The sequence below is a fragment of the Trifolium pratense genome, linkage group LG3 (assembly GCF_020283565.1).
Source record: "Trifolium pratense cultivar HEN17-A07 linkage group LG3, ARS_RC_1.1, whole genome shotgun sequence".
Classification (NCBI taxonomy): Eukaryota; Viridiplantae; Streptophyta; class Magnoliopsida; order Fabales; family Fabaceae; genus Trifolium; species Trifolium pratense.
The window spans coordinates 44,007,592-44,024,647 of record NC_060061.1 but is presented as its reverse complement, the minus strand read 5'-3'; the positions used below and the strand labels follow the sequence as shown (position 1 = coordinate 44,024,647).

Genomic DNA, 17,056 nt, shown 5'->3' with positions numbered 1-17,056 from the left:
CAAACTTTCTACAATTGCATGATATGGAGATTTGTATAGGATCAAATAACACTCTCCACTCTCCTTCATCATTGATTGAGGTGATAACATATTCAAAAGGAAATTGAGATACATTTCTTTCTCGTATGCAAGTAGCAAAAAATAATGAAAATTCTTCATGAAATACCTCAAAAACTGTAGGAGTGTATATTTGTGCAAGTTGCATCAGAATTGATGAATAGTTATACCTTAGCTTTGGTAGTTTGTGTCGAGACTCGTATTCACTAACTAACTCATTATAACGCTTCTCCTCAACAACACTTTCAAAGTGATTGAAGAATTGGATAATATTGATGTTCGGCTTCATGTAAGCCTTAAAATTGGAATTCAAACTCTCACTAAGTTGAGTGCTTCGCATTCCTAAAGTGATTACTTCCTTCATGTAGCATGCTGCCCATTTTTCCTTTAGAGCATACATTGTCTTCACCCAATTTTCTTCAAAGACATCAAAATCAGCAACTAACTTACTCCAAGCTAACTCAAACTTCACTTGTTCATATTCATACATGCATTTTGCAAAGCTAGACATGAAATGATTTCCTCTTTTCAATAATTTTGGTCCAAGATTTTTAATTCCATTTTGCATCAAATGCCATGTACATAACCCATGTCGAGTCTCCGGCATCACCTCAGCTAGCGCTTTAGCCATTGCTCTGTCTTGGTCAGTGAACAATGTTTGAGGAGAAAAGTATATTGAAGAAGGCAAGAATCGCCGAAGCTCTCATTTTCGCCGTTAACCACCGTGACCCGAATAAATTAGTTTTATTCGACAAAGGTTCTCCTACTAAATCTGGTAAGCTTAAATTTTGGCACAACCAAGTTGGTCAACCTGGAAACGGTTTCTTTGATTCGAACGGGAATATTCTTCTGCGGGTTCAGCTTCAGTTATTGCCGTAAGTTTGAGACTAATTTAAGTTAGTACGAATAAACTCTAAACGTACACCCATTGAATAATTTGTTCTGTTCTGTTGTTGTTTTTTGATGTACAGCTACGGCCCTGACCGGGAGGAGACATCTTTCCATTCTTTGCACAGGCAATTCCGCCTACAACTCTATTGGATCAAGAAGAAAGTGATTGACAAGTCATTTTCTAAACTGTTTGCATCTCATACAACCTACGTAGAAAAGGAATCACGTTCTGCTGATTGGGAGAGGTATATAACATGTTATTAATTTTATGAATTTTACTTAAATTAGCAGCAAAATGACACCTGTTATTTGTGCAGTTATCTGAAAGATTCAAGTCAGGAGTTAAAAGTGAGCAAAAAAAGATTATGGGAATACTTATGGAAATATTTTAATAATGATTATTGTTTGATTGATATCATTAAGCATGGAATGAAGAAAACAAAGTCTTTTTTAAATCTAGTGGAAGCAGCTGACTATCACCTATCGGGTCCTCTTGGTGAATTCGTTGCCAAGCCTAAATACTTACCTATCCAAGAGTTAACCGAGGATTTGACACTGAATAATGTATTGAAATTTGAAAAGGACTTGGTAAGAAGTGGCTGGAATGTGTTTCTATTTATTTTTCTGAAGCTCACATTACATGACAGCTTTTTGAAGTTTCGTAAACAAACTGGACAACAAACCAATCAGGAAACTGAACATGTTCCAGCTCCAGGAGTTGACAGTGGTGGTTCTGCCAAAATTGAACATGTTTCAGCTCCAGCTGATAGTGTTGGTTGTTCCGAAACTAAAGCTGATGTTCCCGACAAGGGTGGTTCTGCGGCAGATATGATTTATGAAAACCAAGCTGGTGTGGACATTAAAGAATTATACTATGAGGTACTAGTTCCTGGCATTGCTGCTCTTGGTACAACATTAAACGAGGGTGTGAACAAGATAAGGGAAAAACATCACTTCACCCGTGAAGTATCAGTTATGGTAGATAGTTTGTTCACTAACGTCCAAGAAAATGCTTTGGAGGTATTTAATCAGGAAGTGAATAATAGCAGAATTGATGATCACAAGTTTGACGTGCAAAGTATAAAGTTCAAACCAAAGCCTACCGTAAGTTCTTATTTTTTTATTGTATATCTTATTTATTTATTTTAAATTTCAGCGAGGTGTCAATCTAGTGTCGCTTCACTTGGTTTGGTTATTAGACTCCACCTGACAGACATCACTGTGTTTATTTCTAACCTTAAGAACATGGCAAGCTACCATCATGGTAGCTAGCCTTCAATCTTATTTATTTATTTTGTTGTTGTTGTAGGCTAAGATCAAAGATGACACAGAATTGGAAGCCGAAGCCCGCAGGATTGGGAGATTGGGGGAAAAGTATGCATATGAATATTACAAGGACAGATACAATAATGTCCTCTGGGTGAATGAAGATGATGAGGTATTTCAACCATTTGACTTGACTGGTTTTGATAAGAAAAACAATTCCAAATTTTTTATCGAAGCCAAGGCCACCATTCATAAAAGAAAGAAATGGTTTCATATTTCCCCGGCTGAGTATCATTGGGCTATGAAGAAACAGTCAAATTATATTATTGCTCATGTTTACATAGATGAGAAGGAGGGGGCAGAACCAAAATTCACGGTGACAGAATTTATTAATCCTACTGGTCGTAATAGTTTGCTAAAACTCTGTATGAGGTACAAGTAATTGTAATGACTGTTGACATATTGTGTCAAATTAAACATTGCCAACCTGGCTATATTTGGTGCATGCATCTGTCTAACTTCCTTTTCCTAATTAGTATTTATTTATCATATCCTTATTATTACTATGATATGATAAATAAATACTAATTAGGAAAAGGAAGTTAGACAGATGCATGCACCAAATATAGCCAGGTTGGCAATGTTTAATTTGACACAATATGTCAACAGTCATTACAATTACTTGTACCTCATACAGAGTTTTAGCAAACTATTACGACCAGTAGGATTAATAAATTCTGTCACCGTGAATTTTGGTTCTGCCCCCTCCTTCTCATCTATGTAAACATGAGCAATAATATAATTTGACTGTTTCTTCATAGCCCAATGATACTCAGCCGGGGAAATATGAAACCATTTCTTTCTTTTATGAATGGTGGCCTTGGCTTCGATAAAAAATTTGGAATTGTTTTTCTTATCAAAACCAGTCAAGTCAAATGGTTGAAATACCTCATCATCTTCATTCACCCAGATGACATTATTGTATCTGTCCTTGTAATATTCATATGCATACTTTTCCCCCAATCTCCCAATCCTGCGGGCTTCGGCTTCCAATTCTGTGTCATCTTTGATCTTAGCCTACAACAACAAAATAAATAAATAAGATTGAAGGCTAGCTACCATGATGGTAGCCTGCCATGTTCTTAAGGTTAGAAATAAACACAGTGATGTCTGTCAGGTGGAGTCTAATAACCAAACCAAGTGAAGCGACACTAGATTGACACCTCGCTGAAATTTAAAATAAATAAATAAGATATACAATAAAAAAATAAGAACTTACGGTAGGCTTTGGTTTGAACTTTATACTTTGCACGTCAAACTTGTGATCATCAATTCTGCTATTATTCACTTCCTGATTAAATACCTCCAAAGCATTTTCTTGGACGTTAGTGAACAAACTATCTACCATAACTGATACTTCACGGGTGAAGTGATGTTTTTCCCTTATCTTGTTCACACCCTCGTTTAATGTTGTACCAAGAGCAGCAATGCCAGGAACTAGTACCTCATAGTATAATTCTTTAATGTCCACACCAGCTTGGTTTTCATAAATCATATCTGCCGCAGAACCACCCTTGTCGGGAACATCAGCTTTAGTTTCGGAACAACCAACACTATCAGCTGGAGCTGAAACATGTTCAATTTTGGCAGAACCACCACTGTCAACTCCTGGAGCTGGAACATGTTCAGTTTCCTGATTGGTTTGTTGTCCAGTTTGTTTACGAAACTTCAAAAAGCTGTCATGTAATGTGAGCTTCAGAAAAATAAATAGAAACACATTCCAGCCACTTCTTACCAAGTCCTTTTCAAATTTCAATACATTATTCAGTGTCAAATCCTCGGTTAACTCTTGGATAGGTAAGTATTTAGGCTTGGCAACGAATTCACCAAGAGGACCCGATAGGTGATAGTCAGCTGCTTCCACTAGATTTAAAAAAGACTTTGTTTTCTTCATTCCATGCTTAATGATATCAATCAAACAATAATCATTATTAAAATATTTCCATAAGTATTCCCATAATCTTTTTTTGCTCACTTTTAACTCCTGACTTGAATCTTTCAGATAACTGCACAAATAACAGGTGTCATTTTGCTGCTAATTTAAGTAAAATTCATAAAATTAATAACATGTTATATACCTCTCCCAATCAGCAGAACGTGATTCCTTTTCTACGTAGGTTGTATGAGATGCAAACAGTTTAGAAAATGACTTGTCAATCACTTTCTTCTTGATCCAATAGAGTTGTAGGCGGAATTGCCTGTGCAAAGAATGGAAAGATGTCTCCTCCCGGTCAGGGCCGTAGCTGTACATCAAAAAACAACAACAGAACAGAACAAATTATTCAATGGGTGTACGTTTAGAGTTTATTCGTACTAACTTAAATTAGTCTCAAACTTACGGCAATAACTGAAGCTGAACCCGCAGAAGAATATTCCCGTTCGAATCAAAGAAACCGTTTCCAGGTTGACCAACTTGGTTGTGCCAAAATTTAAGCTTACCAGATTTAGTAGGAGAACCTTTGTCGAATAAAACTAATTTATTCGGGTCACGGTGGTTAACGGCGAAAATGAGAGCTTCGGCGATTCTTGCCTTCTTCAATATACTTTTCTCCTCAATAAGTTTAAAAGTCATTTCATACTTCGCCCCAGAAGTCCAATGACAGTGATCCCTACAAAAAAATATAGATAAAATAATAAAAATAGAATAATGTAGATTAAAATAAAGATAAACCAAGATTAGGGTTAAAATATATTCATACCACTCTGTTTGGTCAGCGATGGTGATGGAATATGAGTTAACCTTAGTCTCAGGTCGAAGCGTAACCTCATCATCCCCATAGAATGTTATAGCTTCGTCTATATTGGCTTCCAAAACTCTTTCATCCTTCAAACTCTCCTTATGTTGACGAATGAACTTGTTAAACTTCTGGTAATTCAGTTCAGCATCATATTCCGGTTCCATTGTATCGGTTGCAAAGATAAAAGAAAGAAATAGTTTGGTTAGTGGTAGAAAAATAAGAAATCGTTTGGTTCCAAATTTCGTACTGTTTGAAGGTCGGCGACAGAGCAAACACGACGGCGGCACGCGTGGTGACGGCGGAGACACTACGACGGTGGCGCGATGGATGACAGAGGACGAAGTACGACGGTGGTGTGCTGGACGACGATAGGTTGCAAGGCAGAATGTGAAGTCGTGAAACAGATCTATAGTTCTGCAACTCTGATGTTTTCAATTTTTTTAAAAAATTAAAGACTTTGACATGTGGCTTAGGGTTGTGACTTAGGAATTTGGGGATATGGATTGGGTGAATTCACTTTGAGTGTGCAGTCACTGCAGTCAAATCTGATCTAAGCCCTTCAAAATATCCAATGGACTATATTTGCCACATCATCTAATTTTTTTAGTAAAGGAACATTGTTTTGTTTCACCTGATTGCAGTACAATGATTTTGGCGCCAAATATACTTGGAGAATATATATTACATATTTCCATATATATAATAACAAATATATACTACCTTATAAAACCCTATAGTATTATACAAATAGTAAGAATCATAAGAATAAAACAAAATCCTTTTTTATAAGAAATGGAATTCTTGGTATATGAAGATCATGGATAAATTATAAATTGAAGTAACTTTCGGTAGTATCTTTTGGAGATTAAGCGCATATTTGAATTGATGCTAAATTTGGAAAATTATAGGGGTGCCGATATTTTGTTGAAATTTAAAAGTATAGTTTTTACTAAAGTTGCAGGTAATTCTGTCTAAGTTACAGTCATCCCAAACAGAATTATTAAATTGTTTGATATGAATATTTCATGTAAATAATTAATCTGCCCGCTAAAAAGAGTCTCGGCTAATTCAAAGTTTGGCTGGGAAATAAGTAAAGTTTAGCTACATATTATTCTACTCATAAATAATTACACTATCAAGACTAATAGCATGATTGAAATGTCAAATTTATCAAAGACAATCAACTATATACACCATCTCCAAATTAAAATTGCAATTTTTCACCAACATCATTCAATTACACTGATGCCAGGAATAAATAAAATAGAAAGAAAAATATCCGTAGTTGTGTACTACTATTACTTCGCCATCAAGTTATCCACAGTTTTTATCGTTGATCCGCTTGTGTTGTTTATCTTCCACTGCAATGCTCTGTTGGAACAAAACACTGTTCCAACAAACTTAAACTAATGGAAGGTTGGTCCAAGAAAAACTCTAACATTCATATCCTGAAGGGACATATACAATAATAAGATAATCAACATACACCATATCAAGATGCTGTCCATCGAGGTAGTACTCTTCCTGCAGCATCTGTACCATTTATTTTATCTAATGCCTCATCTTCAATATTAATACAATCTAGGTCCTCATCAAGGCATCCATGGTAATAATCTTTCTCTTCTGAATCATATATTTCAGCCTTTTTAATTTGTCTCCTTACTGTCCTTTTCTTGGAACGACCGGTACTTTTGATTAAGGAATCATCATCATCCTCCGCATTTGAATCTGGATCTCTATTTGCCTCTCGTCTTCTTTTGGCTGAATCAGCACTGCCTTTGCTGCCACTGCTGTTTTTATCCGTATTGTAAAATTCGTTTATGGTTTTCTCAATTGTTTCCAGTAACCGATCCCCATACTTGCTTACTTTAGTCCTGCATTATGCAAAAACATCAATGAAAACTGGTTCAGTAATAAGGACACTGTAGAATTCCTAGAAAGAACTTACTTGCTAATGCCATTGATATCAAGAAGTTCTTCTTTTGTTCTTGGTAGTCTCTTGCTTATCTGCTGCAACGTAGCATTGCTAAATAGAAACAACAACTTATCAGATGCTTTTATACACTTTTATACAAAAGGGATTAAAAGTTAACTTGATTCTTGTATTAGAAGAAAATGAAAATAATAACTTACCCAAATATGTGGTAAGCCATAACACCCTCTCCAGCTTCTCTACAAAGAGCTGTCCGCAACATCCTCAGAGCAGTGTACAAATTAGCTGCTAGGTTCTGTAATATATTTTTCTTTAAGTATAATTCAAACAGTTAGAAATTCCAACAAAATTGGAGGGGGAAAAAATATTATATACCACGTCTACTTCAGTTTGAGGTTGGTCAGGAATGTCAATGGGAAGATTCAGCTTTCCGGAAGTCAGAGAACCTTTGGCTGGAGTTATATCAGATTTCCCAGGCTTTGATGCTTTCACAAAAGACGGGAATCTGCAAAAGTTAAAGATGCCACTGAGTAGAATATGGATAGATAAAAAAAAACATGCATGCAATGTGAACTTGCTGCCATAGAAGGCTGAAACAAAATTCAGTTGAAACTGAGGTCAAGTTAAATATATCTGCTGCTTCAGCATTGACACCCTAACTATGGCAAATGATATCATATTTATATAACCCCTCACAAACGAAAGAAAAAAGAACTTTCGTGTAAAGTTGTTTAACCAATGAGCATTGGCACCCTGATTCGCAAATTTAAGCATGAAATAGCTTGATAGGAAGGACAAACCTCAATATAATTCTTTGGCTACCAAATAACACATTACGGACCTTTGTCTCATTTACCTGGAAACAAGTTAAAGCATTAGACAGCTCACAGTTACTGGAATATAATTGTTGAAAGTAACTAAGAAGCTATATCACACACATTTGAAGCACAATGAGAAGAACACATTATTTGTTTTGGAATAAAATTGCAGCATACAGACATATTAAAGTAGAATGAGTCTGATACCTTCAATACAGATGATACGGATCCATAAAAATCACTTTTCTTTACTTCCTCCACAAGAAAATCCTCAACAACAAGATGTTGCAATATACGGGAAGCCTCACCCTTAGCTAGATGCTTCCCAGCACCGTGAAGACGCACAGTCTCATGTCGGTGTTTCTTGACCTAATTTTGATGTTAAAAACGAAAAGATTAAAGATAACTACGGTTTTAGCTAAAGAATAGCAAAGAGTGAAAAAATAAAAATAAAATAAGATGTTTATTGTCGTACCATCTGGCTTAAGGAACCACGATACACCTCTAATATATGAGATGCTGAGACCTTCTGTCCCGTTAGCTTAACGAGTTCAACCTAAATAGATGACAGTTAAAAGTACAACTGAGAACAAGTGGACTCAAATATTACAAACTAATGAAATTTCATGACGTGAAGGGATGAAAATATATGGATAGAATTTGATTCCAGACCAATTGTTTTGCAATTTCGGTGACATCCTTCTCAACGAAACTTGTGACCTTCACACAATTATCACATGTTTTCTGACAGGTTGAAGAATCAAACTTCTCCCCAAAATGAACGAGCTGAATATAGCGCCGACAGTCCACATCATTTTCACAATAACTGACCTGGGAAAGTTCAAGATGAAGATTTAGTAATATGTGTGTGCATGTGTGTAATGTAGTATTTCAAAGTCCTTAACAAGATAATACCATGCGCAAAAGGTTTTCAGTGTTTGTTTCCAGTATCCTTCCTGAATTTATCGCATTTGAACGACTGTATCCAGATGGCATTGGGCTTTGCTCTATTGCTCCTAGGCTTAACATATGCTTAACTCGGATCTGTGAACATGAGATATACAGCTAATATAAGAAATAAAAACATACGAATTTATATTCAAGTAGTAGTGTCATAACCAATACTAACATAGTCACTGTAGCTATAATACAAGACACAGGAGGAACTCTGACCATCTCTACCAGCTCGTCCGCATTCCTGAAAGGAAATTCATAGAGTAATTGGTCAAATGAATCAAAATCCATGCCTAATACATACTTCGAAGATCTATGAGTACCTGATGATAGCCTTCAATAGATTTTGGGAGGGAATGATGGATTACAAAGCGGACATCAGGTTTGTTAATCCCTGAAACATCAACTTTAAATTTAAATACGATTTCATTCCATTAATCAATGCAAGAAGAAGTTGCAAAGATGCAAACATACCCATTCCAAATGCCACGGTAGCACAAATTATATTGATCTCATCTTTGCTCCATTGCCTTTGAACAAAAGCACGTTGATCAGGATCCATGCTCCCATGATAAAATGCACATTTATGCCCGCATTCCTGAACAATGAATAAAACCAGATAATGAATTCACAAGCCACACAATTAGATACCACCTTCGCATTTACATAAGACTAAGAGTGAGGAGGTCACAAGAGTGCAGTCATGGTTTATCAGATCGCATATCATGCAGAGACAATGAAACACAAACAACAAAGAATGCTGAAAAGAGGAAGATAAAGAAAGAAAAGCTTGAAAACACAAAAAAATCCCAAACAGTTCATCACAAGAAAAGACCAACCTGTAATTTTTCAGCAACCTTTTCACAGTCCATTCGTGAAAGACAATAGATGATGCCACATTCATCAAAATGATTTTCCCTGATAAATTTATCAATATCCTCCAAACACTTTTTGGTCTTGGGGACAACGGAATACCTGCAATGTTCAAATCAGACATGATTCATCCACTCAAACTATTAATAAGAGGTTGGTACTTGTTTAACACACCGTAAATTTGGGCGATTAAAACTTTGCCGAAAAACAATGCAGTTAACAAGACCGAGTGCTTGCACAACATCTTCTTTTACACTAGCTGTTGCTGTAGCTGTTAAAGCTAAAACGGGAGTATTTGGGAATTTCTGTTTCAATACACCAAGTCCCTGGGAGAATTAAAGAATCTATTAAAGTTCAAACAATATATCACATGATCTTCTGCAAAAAAAAATGTATATCACACGATATTGAATCCAGTTGGAAGGAATAAAAGCTCCAACCTGATAATCTGGTCTAAAATCATGCCCCCATTGGCTCACACAGTGAGCTTCATCAATTACAATCCTTGAAAGCAACTCACGAACGTGTAAACTCTCCAAGTGTCGCAGAAGAACGTCACTTCTGCAGTCAATATACAAAAAGGCGTTATGAAATGAAAAATATGGTTCTTAAGTGAAAATGAGTGCATACAAAGAAAAAAATGTTTCAAAGAATAAGCAGCTATCAACAATGACACTCACCTGGCAACCTTTTCGGGTGTCACATATAACAACTTGTATTTACAATAAGCAGAATTGAGTTCTCTAAGGATATCCTGCTGTTCAGCCCATTCCATATTGGCACTTAAGTAAGCAGCGGGTATATTTGCCTATTCGGAAACCAGAAGGAGCAAATAAGCACACATCTATGAGAAAAACACATGAAGAATGAAAGCATATAACTTGGAAATTACTAATACCTGCAATAGGTGCATTATTTGATCTTGAATAAGGGACACAAGGGGAGAAATCACTAATGTTATACCAGGATTAATGAGAGCTGGTAGCTGTATCACAAGACAGACCAAAATTGTAAGATCACAGTAAAATCTAACTTTTTTAGTAATCATAGGAAATTGATCTTGCATAAAATGACTTGTGTGAGCAATTGGGAGCGCAGAGGATTGTAATAAAATATCAAAATTGTAAATTTGTAACAAAGAAACTATATCATAATTCATAATACCAAGGCTGTTTGAGATAAAATAATAAAAATGGACAAAATTCCAGGTTAAGTTGAATCTATAGTCTACTTGTGAATGAGAAAGGAAGAAGGCCATAAATCAAGTCCTCTTGATAAATCATATTACCTGATAGGTCAGACTTTTTCCTCCACCGGTGGGCATCAAAACAAAAACATCACATCCACTCATTGTGGCATTAATTACCTCTCTTTGGTTGGGGCGAAATGAGTGGTTTCCAAATACTCTCTTATTATTAACCTGAAAGCAACAAAAGAAAAAATGCATATAACAACGATGATTGTATACATTGGAAACTGACAGTAATTCAGTTTAAATACCTCTAACTCTTTAGTCCAAGAAAAGTCCCGGCTGCTCCACCGTTTATCTCCAGAACCTTCAATGTAATTAACTTCAATAATCTTTGGGATGAATGGTTCCCTCTCCACTGGACCTGATGGCATGACATACGAAGACTGGTATGATGGCTCATATGTACCATTACCCATATAAGCCTGTCCGTCATATCTATTTGGTCCACTACTGATGACATTTCGTTGGGGTGTTTCATAAACAAAAGATGTAGGTGGTGCCATAGATGTAGCAAAATGTGACTTTTGCCTCTCTTCGTCACGATTACTGGAATGAATATATTTTTCAAGTTGTTGAATTTGCTTATTCAGCTGTGACCTAGCATTAGCAATAAATTTACTTTCAACCCAAATGTCATTCAGTTCAAAATGATATGCTGCAGCAATTTGTTTACCAAGTATAATAATGAAGCCTAGTAAAAAAAGGTTAAGAAAGTAACTATGATGGAGCCTTTAGCAATTTTTGAGTGCAGTATATATAAAAAATGAAAACGTCATGGGAAATAATTCCAAAGTAAAGGCACACCTGTCTTCGCGAAGCTTTGCTATCTGCACAGAACTGAGATTTTCAACATTGTCAATCAGTTCATTAGAGATAGCAATAAGATTATCCTTAAATTCCTGCAAATGACTTGCTGCTTCAGGGCATAGCCCTAACTGCACCCAGTTTCAAAATTAGGCATATCAATCTAACAAATGAGCAAGCCAACTCATCATGACACAGAAAAACATGTCCAATCAATACCTTGTAGCCGTGGATGCAATCCAAGCACAACTCTGGTGGCAAAAAAGTATCCCCCTGCCCGGCAAAATTAACCTTATCTGCAAATGGTGTAACAGGAGGAAATTTGGACACCGGAGGTTGAGGAGTGCAAGTGGACTGGTATTTCTCAACAATTTGGTCAACAGCAATGTTCTAAAAGACAGTAAACGCACGACATTAATGAAGAGAGAGACATCGGTATCTATATATCATATGGATATAAGCAATTAAGACTTAAGATAAACTTGAGTAATGGATTTGGAAAAATAAATAAAAGGATTTGGAAAAATACAGAATGAATACAATTGTCAAAACTGCTCAACAGTTTCAACTTCACAAAAGAGTAGGGAAACCTACATTGCCTTCTAGTTGAATTACTCAAATGTTAATGCATCAGCGAAGTCATAAATTTAAACCATCTTCATTAAAAGTCGAAATCAAGTCAACTAAAAATTTAGTAACCCCATTGATGTTATAATTGGTTCGTTCAACCACGTGAAAAACAAGCATGCTTAACACAATACTATTGGGCTTCTAATTTGCTTGCCTTGTAAGAAATATCCAAATGAATTCGACTCAGTCAGATCACATGTTAAGATATCTCAATATAGAAAATCAATATTTAATGATATAAGAAATTTAATATTTCAAAAGTTAAAATACATAAGTTAGCATTTAATAATTTCTATTTTTGTTTCTTTAACATGTGCCTTAAGGGCACATGTTAACATTCTCCATTAAAATTTTGTCCAAACATTACTCCCTCAGCAGATAAATATAAGAAAAAAAAAACTTTAAATTTTGGACACAAATATAAATAAAAGTCAACTACTTTTAAACTAATTAATACTACTATTTCGAATATATTCTTATTTAATCATTTTACTTTTCAAAAGTTTATGTGATTTCCAAGGCATAAATTACTTTTTCAAAGGGTAATATAGTAAACATAACTCATGTTTTGCATTAAATCAAGAAAATTAACTACATTTAACTACATTTCTTAAACACAGCGTAAACGGTTATAGGAAGTGATTCCATTTCTTCAAAATTGATTTTTCTTTTTTGGGGGAGAGGGGTGATGGAGTTTTGGCATGTTGCCTTGCCTTATGTTAAGATCATCTTAATTTTATGTGTTTTTTCAAGTTTTAGAATCCAAAATCTTTTCGTAACATATTTTATACTGAGACAATTTTATTTTTTTAAATTGTTTATATAACGTGTTTTAGATATTGATATTTTTCTTTGAAGGAATAAAAAAAGTGAGTCAAACATTGCAATTAAATTTGTAGATCATTCAGATGGTGAGATTGTTGTAATATCTAACTTTGCATAAGATCCACAATTTTAAGTGTAATGTCTATTTTGCATCAACAAGAAAATCATCGTTAGGAACATCAATATCTAAAGTTTTATGTGAAGTTTACTTGTACTTTTTATAGGTATTAATTGATCGTTTTATTAAAACATGTCACTCTAACATCTTAAGCCCAAAATCCAAAGAGGAACCAAAAACTAAGAGATTTTAGAACGGTGGACTAATTTCTATAGAAATAAAAATAGCGGAACCAAAAATATAAGAAACTTTCTAACCACACCCCAAAAAAATCTAGTTACAACTAATTTTCATTAAAAACTGACATAATACCAAAATTGTACATAAACTTCATTAATGCGTTCTATCTCACAAACTTCATTAATGTGTCATTAATCACAGTGAAAGATTGAATTTTGAAAATTTTTCGTCAATTTTTTTTTTTGACGGATCGTTAACATTTGTTTTGGTACATGATCTTCCGTTAAAAACTTCTATACCGTTTCAATTCCAGGACATTCTCTTTTTAATGCGATTTCATATTTTTTTGTGATTTCAAACTGAGTTTAAGGGTATTTTGGTCATTTTGGGGTGCGATAAAAAAAATAAAACATAATTAAGTCAAAAAAATTTGTTGAACAATCACATAGAATTTTTTATTTTTTTACCGCATGAAGATATTTATTTTATCAAAATCACGCATAAAGATAGTATATGAAGATATTCCAAAAAATAAAAATAGTACGTATATGAAGAACTGATTAGTGCAAGTATCTACCAAAAAAAAAAAATTAGCAGATAAGTATGATCTTATTCCAAAAAAAAATATCGTATATGAATGGAGAACTGATTGATTAGTGTAAATATCTACCAAAACAAAATTAGTAGATAGGTATGATTTTTGTTTTGGTTTACATAGGTATGATCTTTAATTTTTTTTTTTTGAAGAATAGTATGGTCTTTAAATCTGAATACTGATCTCTTAAAAAATAAATTCCAAAATAAAAGGGGGTCAACTCAAATTTTTAAAAAAGAAACAAAATCGTTACCAAAAAAGATATAAAAGCTATTGATTTGTTTTTTTACGCATATAGATATTTGATAAAAGCTATTTTCTAGGCTATAAAAACGAACCGTAAAAACAAAAGGCTATAAAAACAATGCTTAAGGAAGGGATATATTATAACACAAAATAATATCAGAGACAAGAGCTGAACACAAACACAGAGGTGAAGAGTAAAGTGTTTTAATCTCAATAAAAAGCCTTGAATTTTAGGTATGTTTATATTTTTAATTATCATGTTCATGAGTGCTAAGAAAAAGTGCTAACTCTCTTTTCACTTTTGTGTCAAAATTAAATAACTCTCTCTACACTTTAGATTCATGAGGAGTGCTAGCAACACACTCTTTAATAAACACACTCTAACACACTTTTTTTCTATTGGTTAAAATTTATATGGGTCCCATAAAAGTTATATGGGTCCACATTTTTTTATGGGACCCATGTGAATTTCAACCAATAAAAGAGAGTGTGTTGGAGTGTGTTTGTTAAAGAGTGTGTTGCTAGCATTATTCATATTAAATATATATATTTTCTCAGTTTGTTGTTTGTTTTCAAGGCAAGAAATTTCACATGTTTGGGATTTGAACTCGTCTCCTGCATATATAATACTATATCCCTATTAATCCGGTCAATTTCACGGGGACTTACTTAACAAGTCCCCAACTTTAATTATATGCAAATATATTTTAGATTCATTGAATAATTGATATATTTGATGTTTGTGAAAACGACAATTGTTAATGGTTTCTTTAACTTATTTATGTATGGTATATGAATTTTATATTATTTTATTTAAAACATTATCCTTGTTAACACAATCAAATAACTTCTTCTAATTAATTTCTCCATACTAATTAAATGCAGAGACTAAGATCCCAGATGGAATTAGGAAATACAAAAGAGAGCAGGACAAAGCAACAATGTGTTCCTCCTTCACAACAATATCCTTGGCTTCTTTATTTCAACCATGAATTAGATGAAAATAATCAAATATTTTGCAGCATATTAGATCCAACCATAACCTACACTAGAAATATTCCAGAGTTAGAGGATGCAACTCTATTGACCATACAACATGGTTGGTTTCTTTTGGAAAATTGCACATCAAATGCTAACAAGCTATATCTTTGGAACCCATGTAGCCTTCGGAAAATCGAGCTCCCACACCTTACATGTGATGTCGATATTGGTGATTGCATTTTGTCATCCTCTCCAATTGCAACTGATCAAGTTTGTGACATATTTCTATTCTCATCCCACACCACTTCAATATTCTACAACCAACTCGGAGATGATCAATGGACTGAAGTGGACTATCGCGAAGACCTAGAGATGGCTTCATCAATGATGGGTGAAAAAGTTTCTTTAGTTAGATACAATAGCTATCTTACAAACCCTATTTATTGCAATGGTTGCGTATATGCAGAGTCGTCATTTGGAAGGTTTTTAGTAGTAATCGAGAAACATGGACATCGAGGCCTTAAAATAAACCCCGCACTTGTTCTCATGCCAACACTTCCGCCTACTAGATTTGTTCGTTTAAGCCGGTTGTTGGAATCTAACAATGAACTATTCCGAATTGAAATTTTGCATACATATGTTAAGGTTATTTCTGTTGATGTTTACAAATTTGAATTTTCATTATCGGTGTGGGAAGAGGTGAAAAGCATCAAGGATAGAGTGTTTTTTATATCTCATGCTGACTCGGCTTTTGCTTGTCAAGCAAGTAATCCAGAAACTGAAGGAGGCCGCATCTATTTCGCTTTCAGAAACAAAATTTTTGTTTATATTTACAACATTGAAGACAAGAGTCTTACATTTTCTCAACAATTCCCAAATTTACCAGATCTCCGGTCTTATTCAATGTGGTTCTTGCCAGATATAAGGTACTCCCTCCGTCCCAAAATATAAGCAAAAGTGAGTAAACAAAAGTTAATGTATCTGGACTAAAATTTACACCAAATACATCAACTTTAATAATTATATTACTAATACATGTCTTTCAAATTTTATTAGAAGTATGTGTGTGTCACTATAAATTAAAACTATTTTGAATTTGATATGTTGTGTAGGATTACAACTAATATATTGGAACAAGACAAAGGAAAATGGAAAACTAAAGAAAAGGAAAGTACATGTAATGGGGATGCAATTACTACTACTGAGTCTGCACTTTCTTTAGATGTGTTTGGGGTGATTGCAAAACATCTAAGTGTATTTGATTATTTGAGTTTTCGAGCTACCGATAAACTCTTCCGGTTAACAGCACCACCAATTCAATGGAATGACATTTCAAAGTTAAGGTTTGATGATCATTCACTATGTCCTTTACTTGTGTCCTTAAATAAGTACAATGTCTTTGAATTTGTGCATCCTAAGCATGGTCTCAAGTATAAATACACCATTAAATTGCCAAAAGTTAGAGGCAATGCAAATGATTGTGAAATTTGTTACTCAAAAGATGGTTGGCTATTATTGGCAATGAACAAAAATTATTCAGCACTTTTCTTCAACCCCTTTACAAAAAAAGTGATGCCCTTTCAAAAAGGATTACATGATATAAAGAGTTCAGAGTGTTTTGGCTTTTCACAATGTCCAACTTCTTACAAATGTGTTATTGTTGATTTTGATCTTGAGTGTCCACTCATTACTCTCATTAATGAAGATACATGGTTTGATTCATCATATTATTTTAAATATAGTCACTCTTCTCTCAACAACAAAAACCCTACTTTTCATAATGGATCATTCTATTTTCTTAGCAACAAAGGAATGTTGAGTGTTATAAAAATAAG

The 17,056-nt window shown here is 34.3% G+C and overlaps 3 protein-coding genes across 3 annotated transcripts; 1 reads left to right on the top strand and 2 right to left on the bottom strand.

Annotated features, from left to right (window-relative positions):
- The first annotated feature begins 577 nt into the window (after nt 1–577).
- On the top strand, nt 578–2,719 carry LOC123913879. The gene is made up of 4 exons (XM_045964776.1): nt 578–932; nt 1,029–1,193; nt 1,266–2,052; nt 2,258–2,719. Exons 1-4 carry the CDS (start codon nt 712–714, stop codon nt 2,654–2,656), a joined length of 1,572 nt encoding a protein of 523 aa, XP_045820732.1. The 5' UTR covers nt 578–711; the 3' UTR covers nt 2,657–2,719.
- Nucleotides 2,720–2,829: 110 nt separating this feature from the next.
- On the bottom strand, nt 2,830–5,176 carry LOC123915184. The gene is made up of 5 exons (XM_045966327.1): nt 4,974–5,176; nt 4,614–4,883; nt 4,353–4,517; nt 3,494–4,280; nt 2,830–3,291 (listed from the first exon to the last, which is right to left on the bottom strand). Exons 1-5 carry the CDS (start codon nt 5,174–5,176, stop codon nt 2,893–2,895), a joined length of 1,824 nt encoding a protein of 607 aa, XP_045822283.1. The 3' UTR covers nt 2,830–2,892.
- A 1,282-nt stretch (nt 5,177–6,458) lies between these two features.
- On the bottom strand, nt 6,459–12,350 carry LOC123915183 (ATP-dependent DNA helicase Q-like 4A). The gene is made up of 23 exons (XM_045966325.1): nt 12,346–12,350; nt 12,176–12,236; nt 11,866–12,036; nt 11,647–11,777; nt 11,091–11,439; nt 10,879–11,010; nt 10,489–10,575; nt 10,271–10,398; nt 10,031–10,151; nt 9,765–9,916; nt 9,557–9,692; nt 9,192–9,315; nt 9,041–9,111; nt 8,893–8,961; nt 8,679–8,807; nt 8,436–8,594; nt 8,239–8,319; nt 7,971–8,132; nt 7,728–7,801; nt 7,321–7,450; nt 7,146–7,240; nt 6,961–7,038; nt 6,459–6,886 (listed from the first exon to the last, which is right to left on the bottom strand). The coding sequence occupies exons 1-23, from the start codon at nt 12,348–12,350 to the stop codon at nt 6,505–6,507; spliced, it is 3,027 nt and encodes a 1,008-aa protein (XP_045822281.1). The 3' UTR covers nt 6,459–6,504.
- Between the last annotated feature and the right edge of the window lie 4,706 nt (nt 12,351–17,056).

What these genes read in the sequence shown, in the direction of transcription:
- LOC123915184 (XM_045966327.1), bottom strand. Translation starts at nt 5,176, where the DNA reads ATGGAACCGGAATATGATGCTGAACTGAATTACCAGAAGTTTAACAAG. An exon ending in ATCGCTGACCAAACAGAGTG is followed by an intron (nt 4,884 to 4,973) that starts GTATGAATATAT and finishes ATTTTTTTGTAG; the next exon opens with GGATCACTGTCATTGGACTT. An exon ending in GTTCAGCTTCAGTTATTGCC is followed by an intron (nt 4,518 to 4,613) that starts GTAAGTTTGAGA and finishes TTTGATGTACAG; the next exon opens with CTACGGCCCTGACCGGGAGG.
- LOC123913879 (XM_045964776.1), top strand. Translation starts at nt 712, where the DNA reads ATGTTTGAGGAGAAAAGTATATTGAAGAAGGCAAGAATCGCCGAAGCT. An exon ending in CGTTCTGCTGATTGGGAGAG is followed by an intron (nt 1,194 to 1,265) that starts GTATATAACATG and finishes TTATTTGTGCAG; the next exon opens with TTATCTGAAAGATTCAAGTC. An exon ending in AGTTCAAACCAAAGCCTACC is followed by an intron (nt 2,053 to 2,257) that starts GTAAGTTCTTAT and finishes TTGTTGTTGTAG; the next exon opens with GCTAAGATCAAAGATGACAC.
- LOC123915183 (XM_045966325.1), bottom strand. An exon ending in AGGTTTGTCCTTCCTATCAA is followed by an intron (nt 7,451 to 7,727) that starts GCTATTTCATGC and finishes TAACTTTTGCAG; the next exon opens with ATTCCCGTCTTTTGTGAAAG. An exon ending in GATATCAATGGCATTAGCAA is followed by an intron (nt 6,887 to 6,960) that starts GTAAGTTCTTTC and finishes TGCATAATGCAG; the next exon opens with GACTAAAGTAAGCAAGTATG.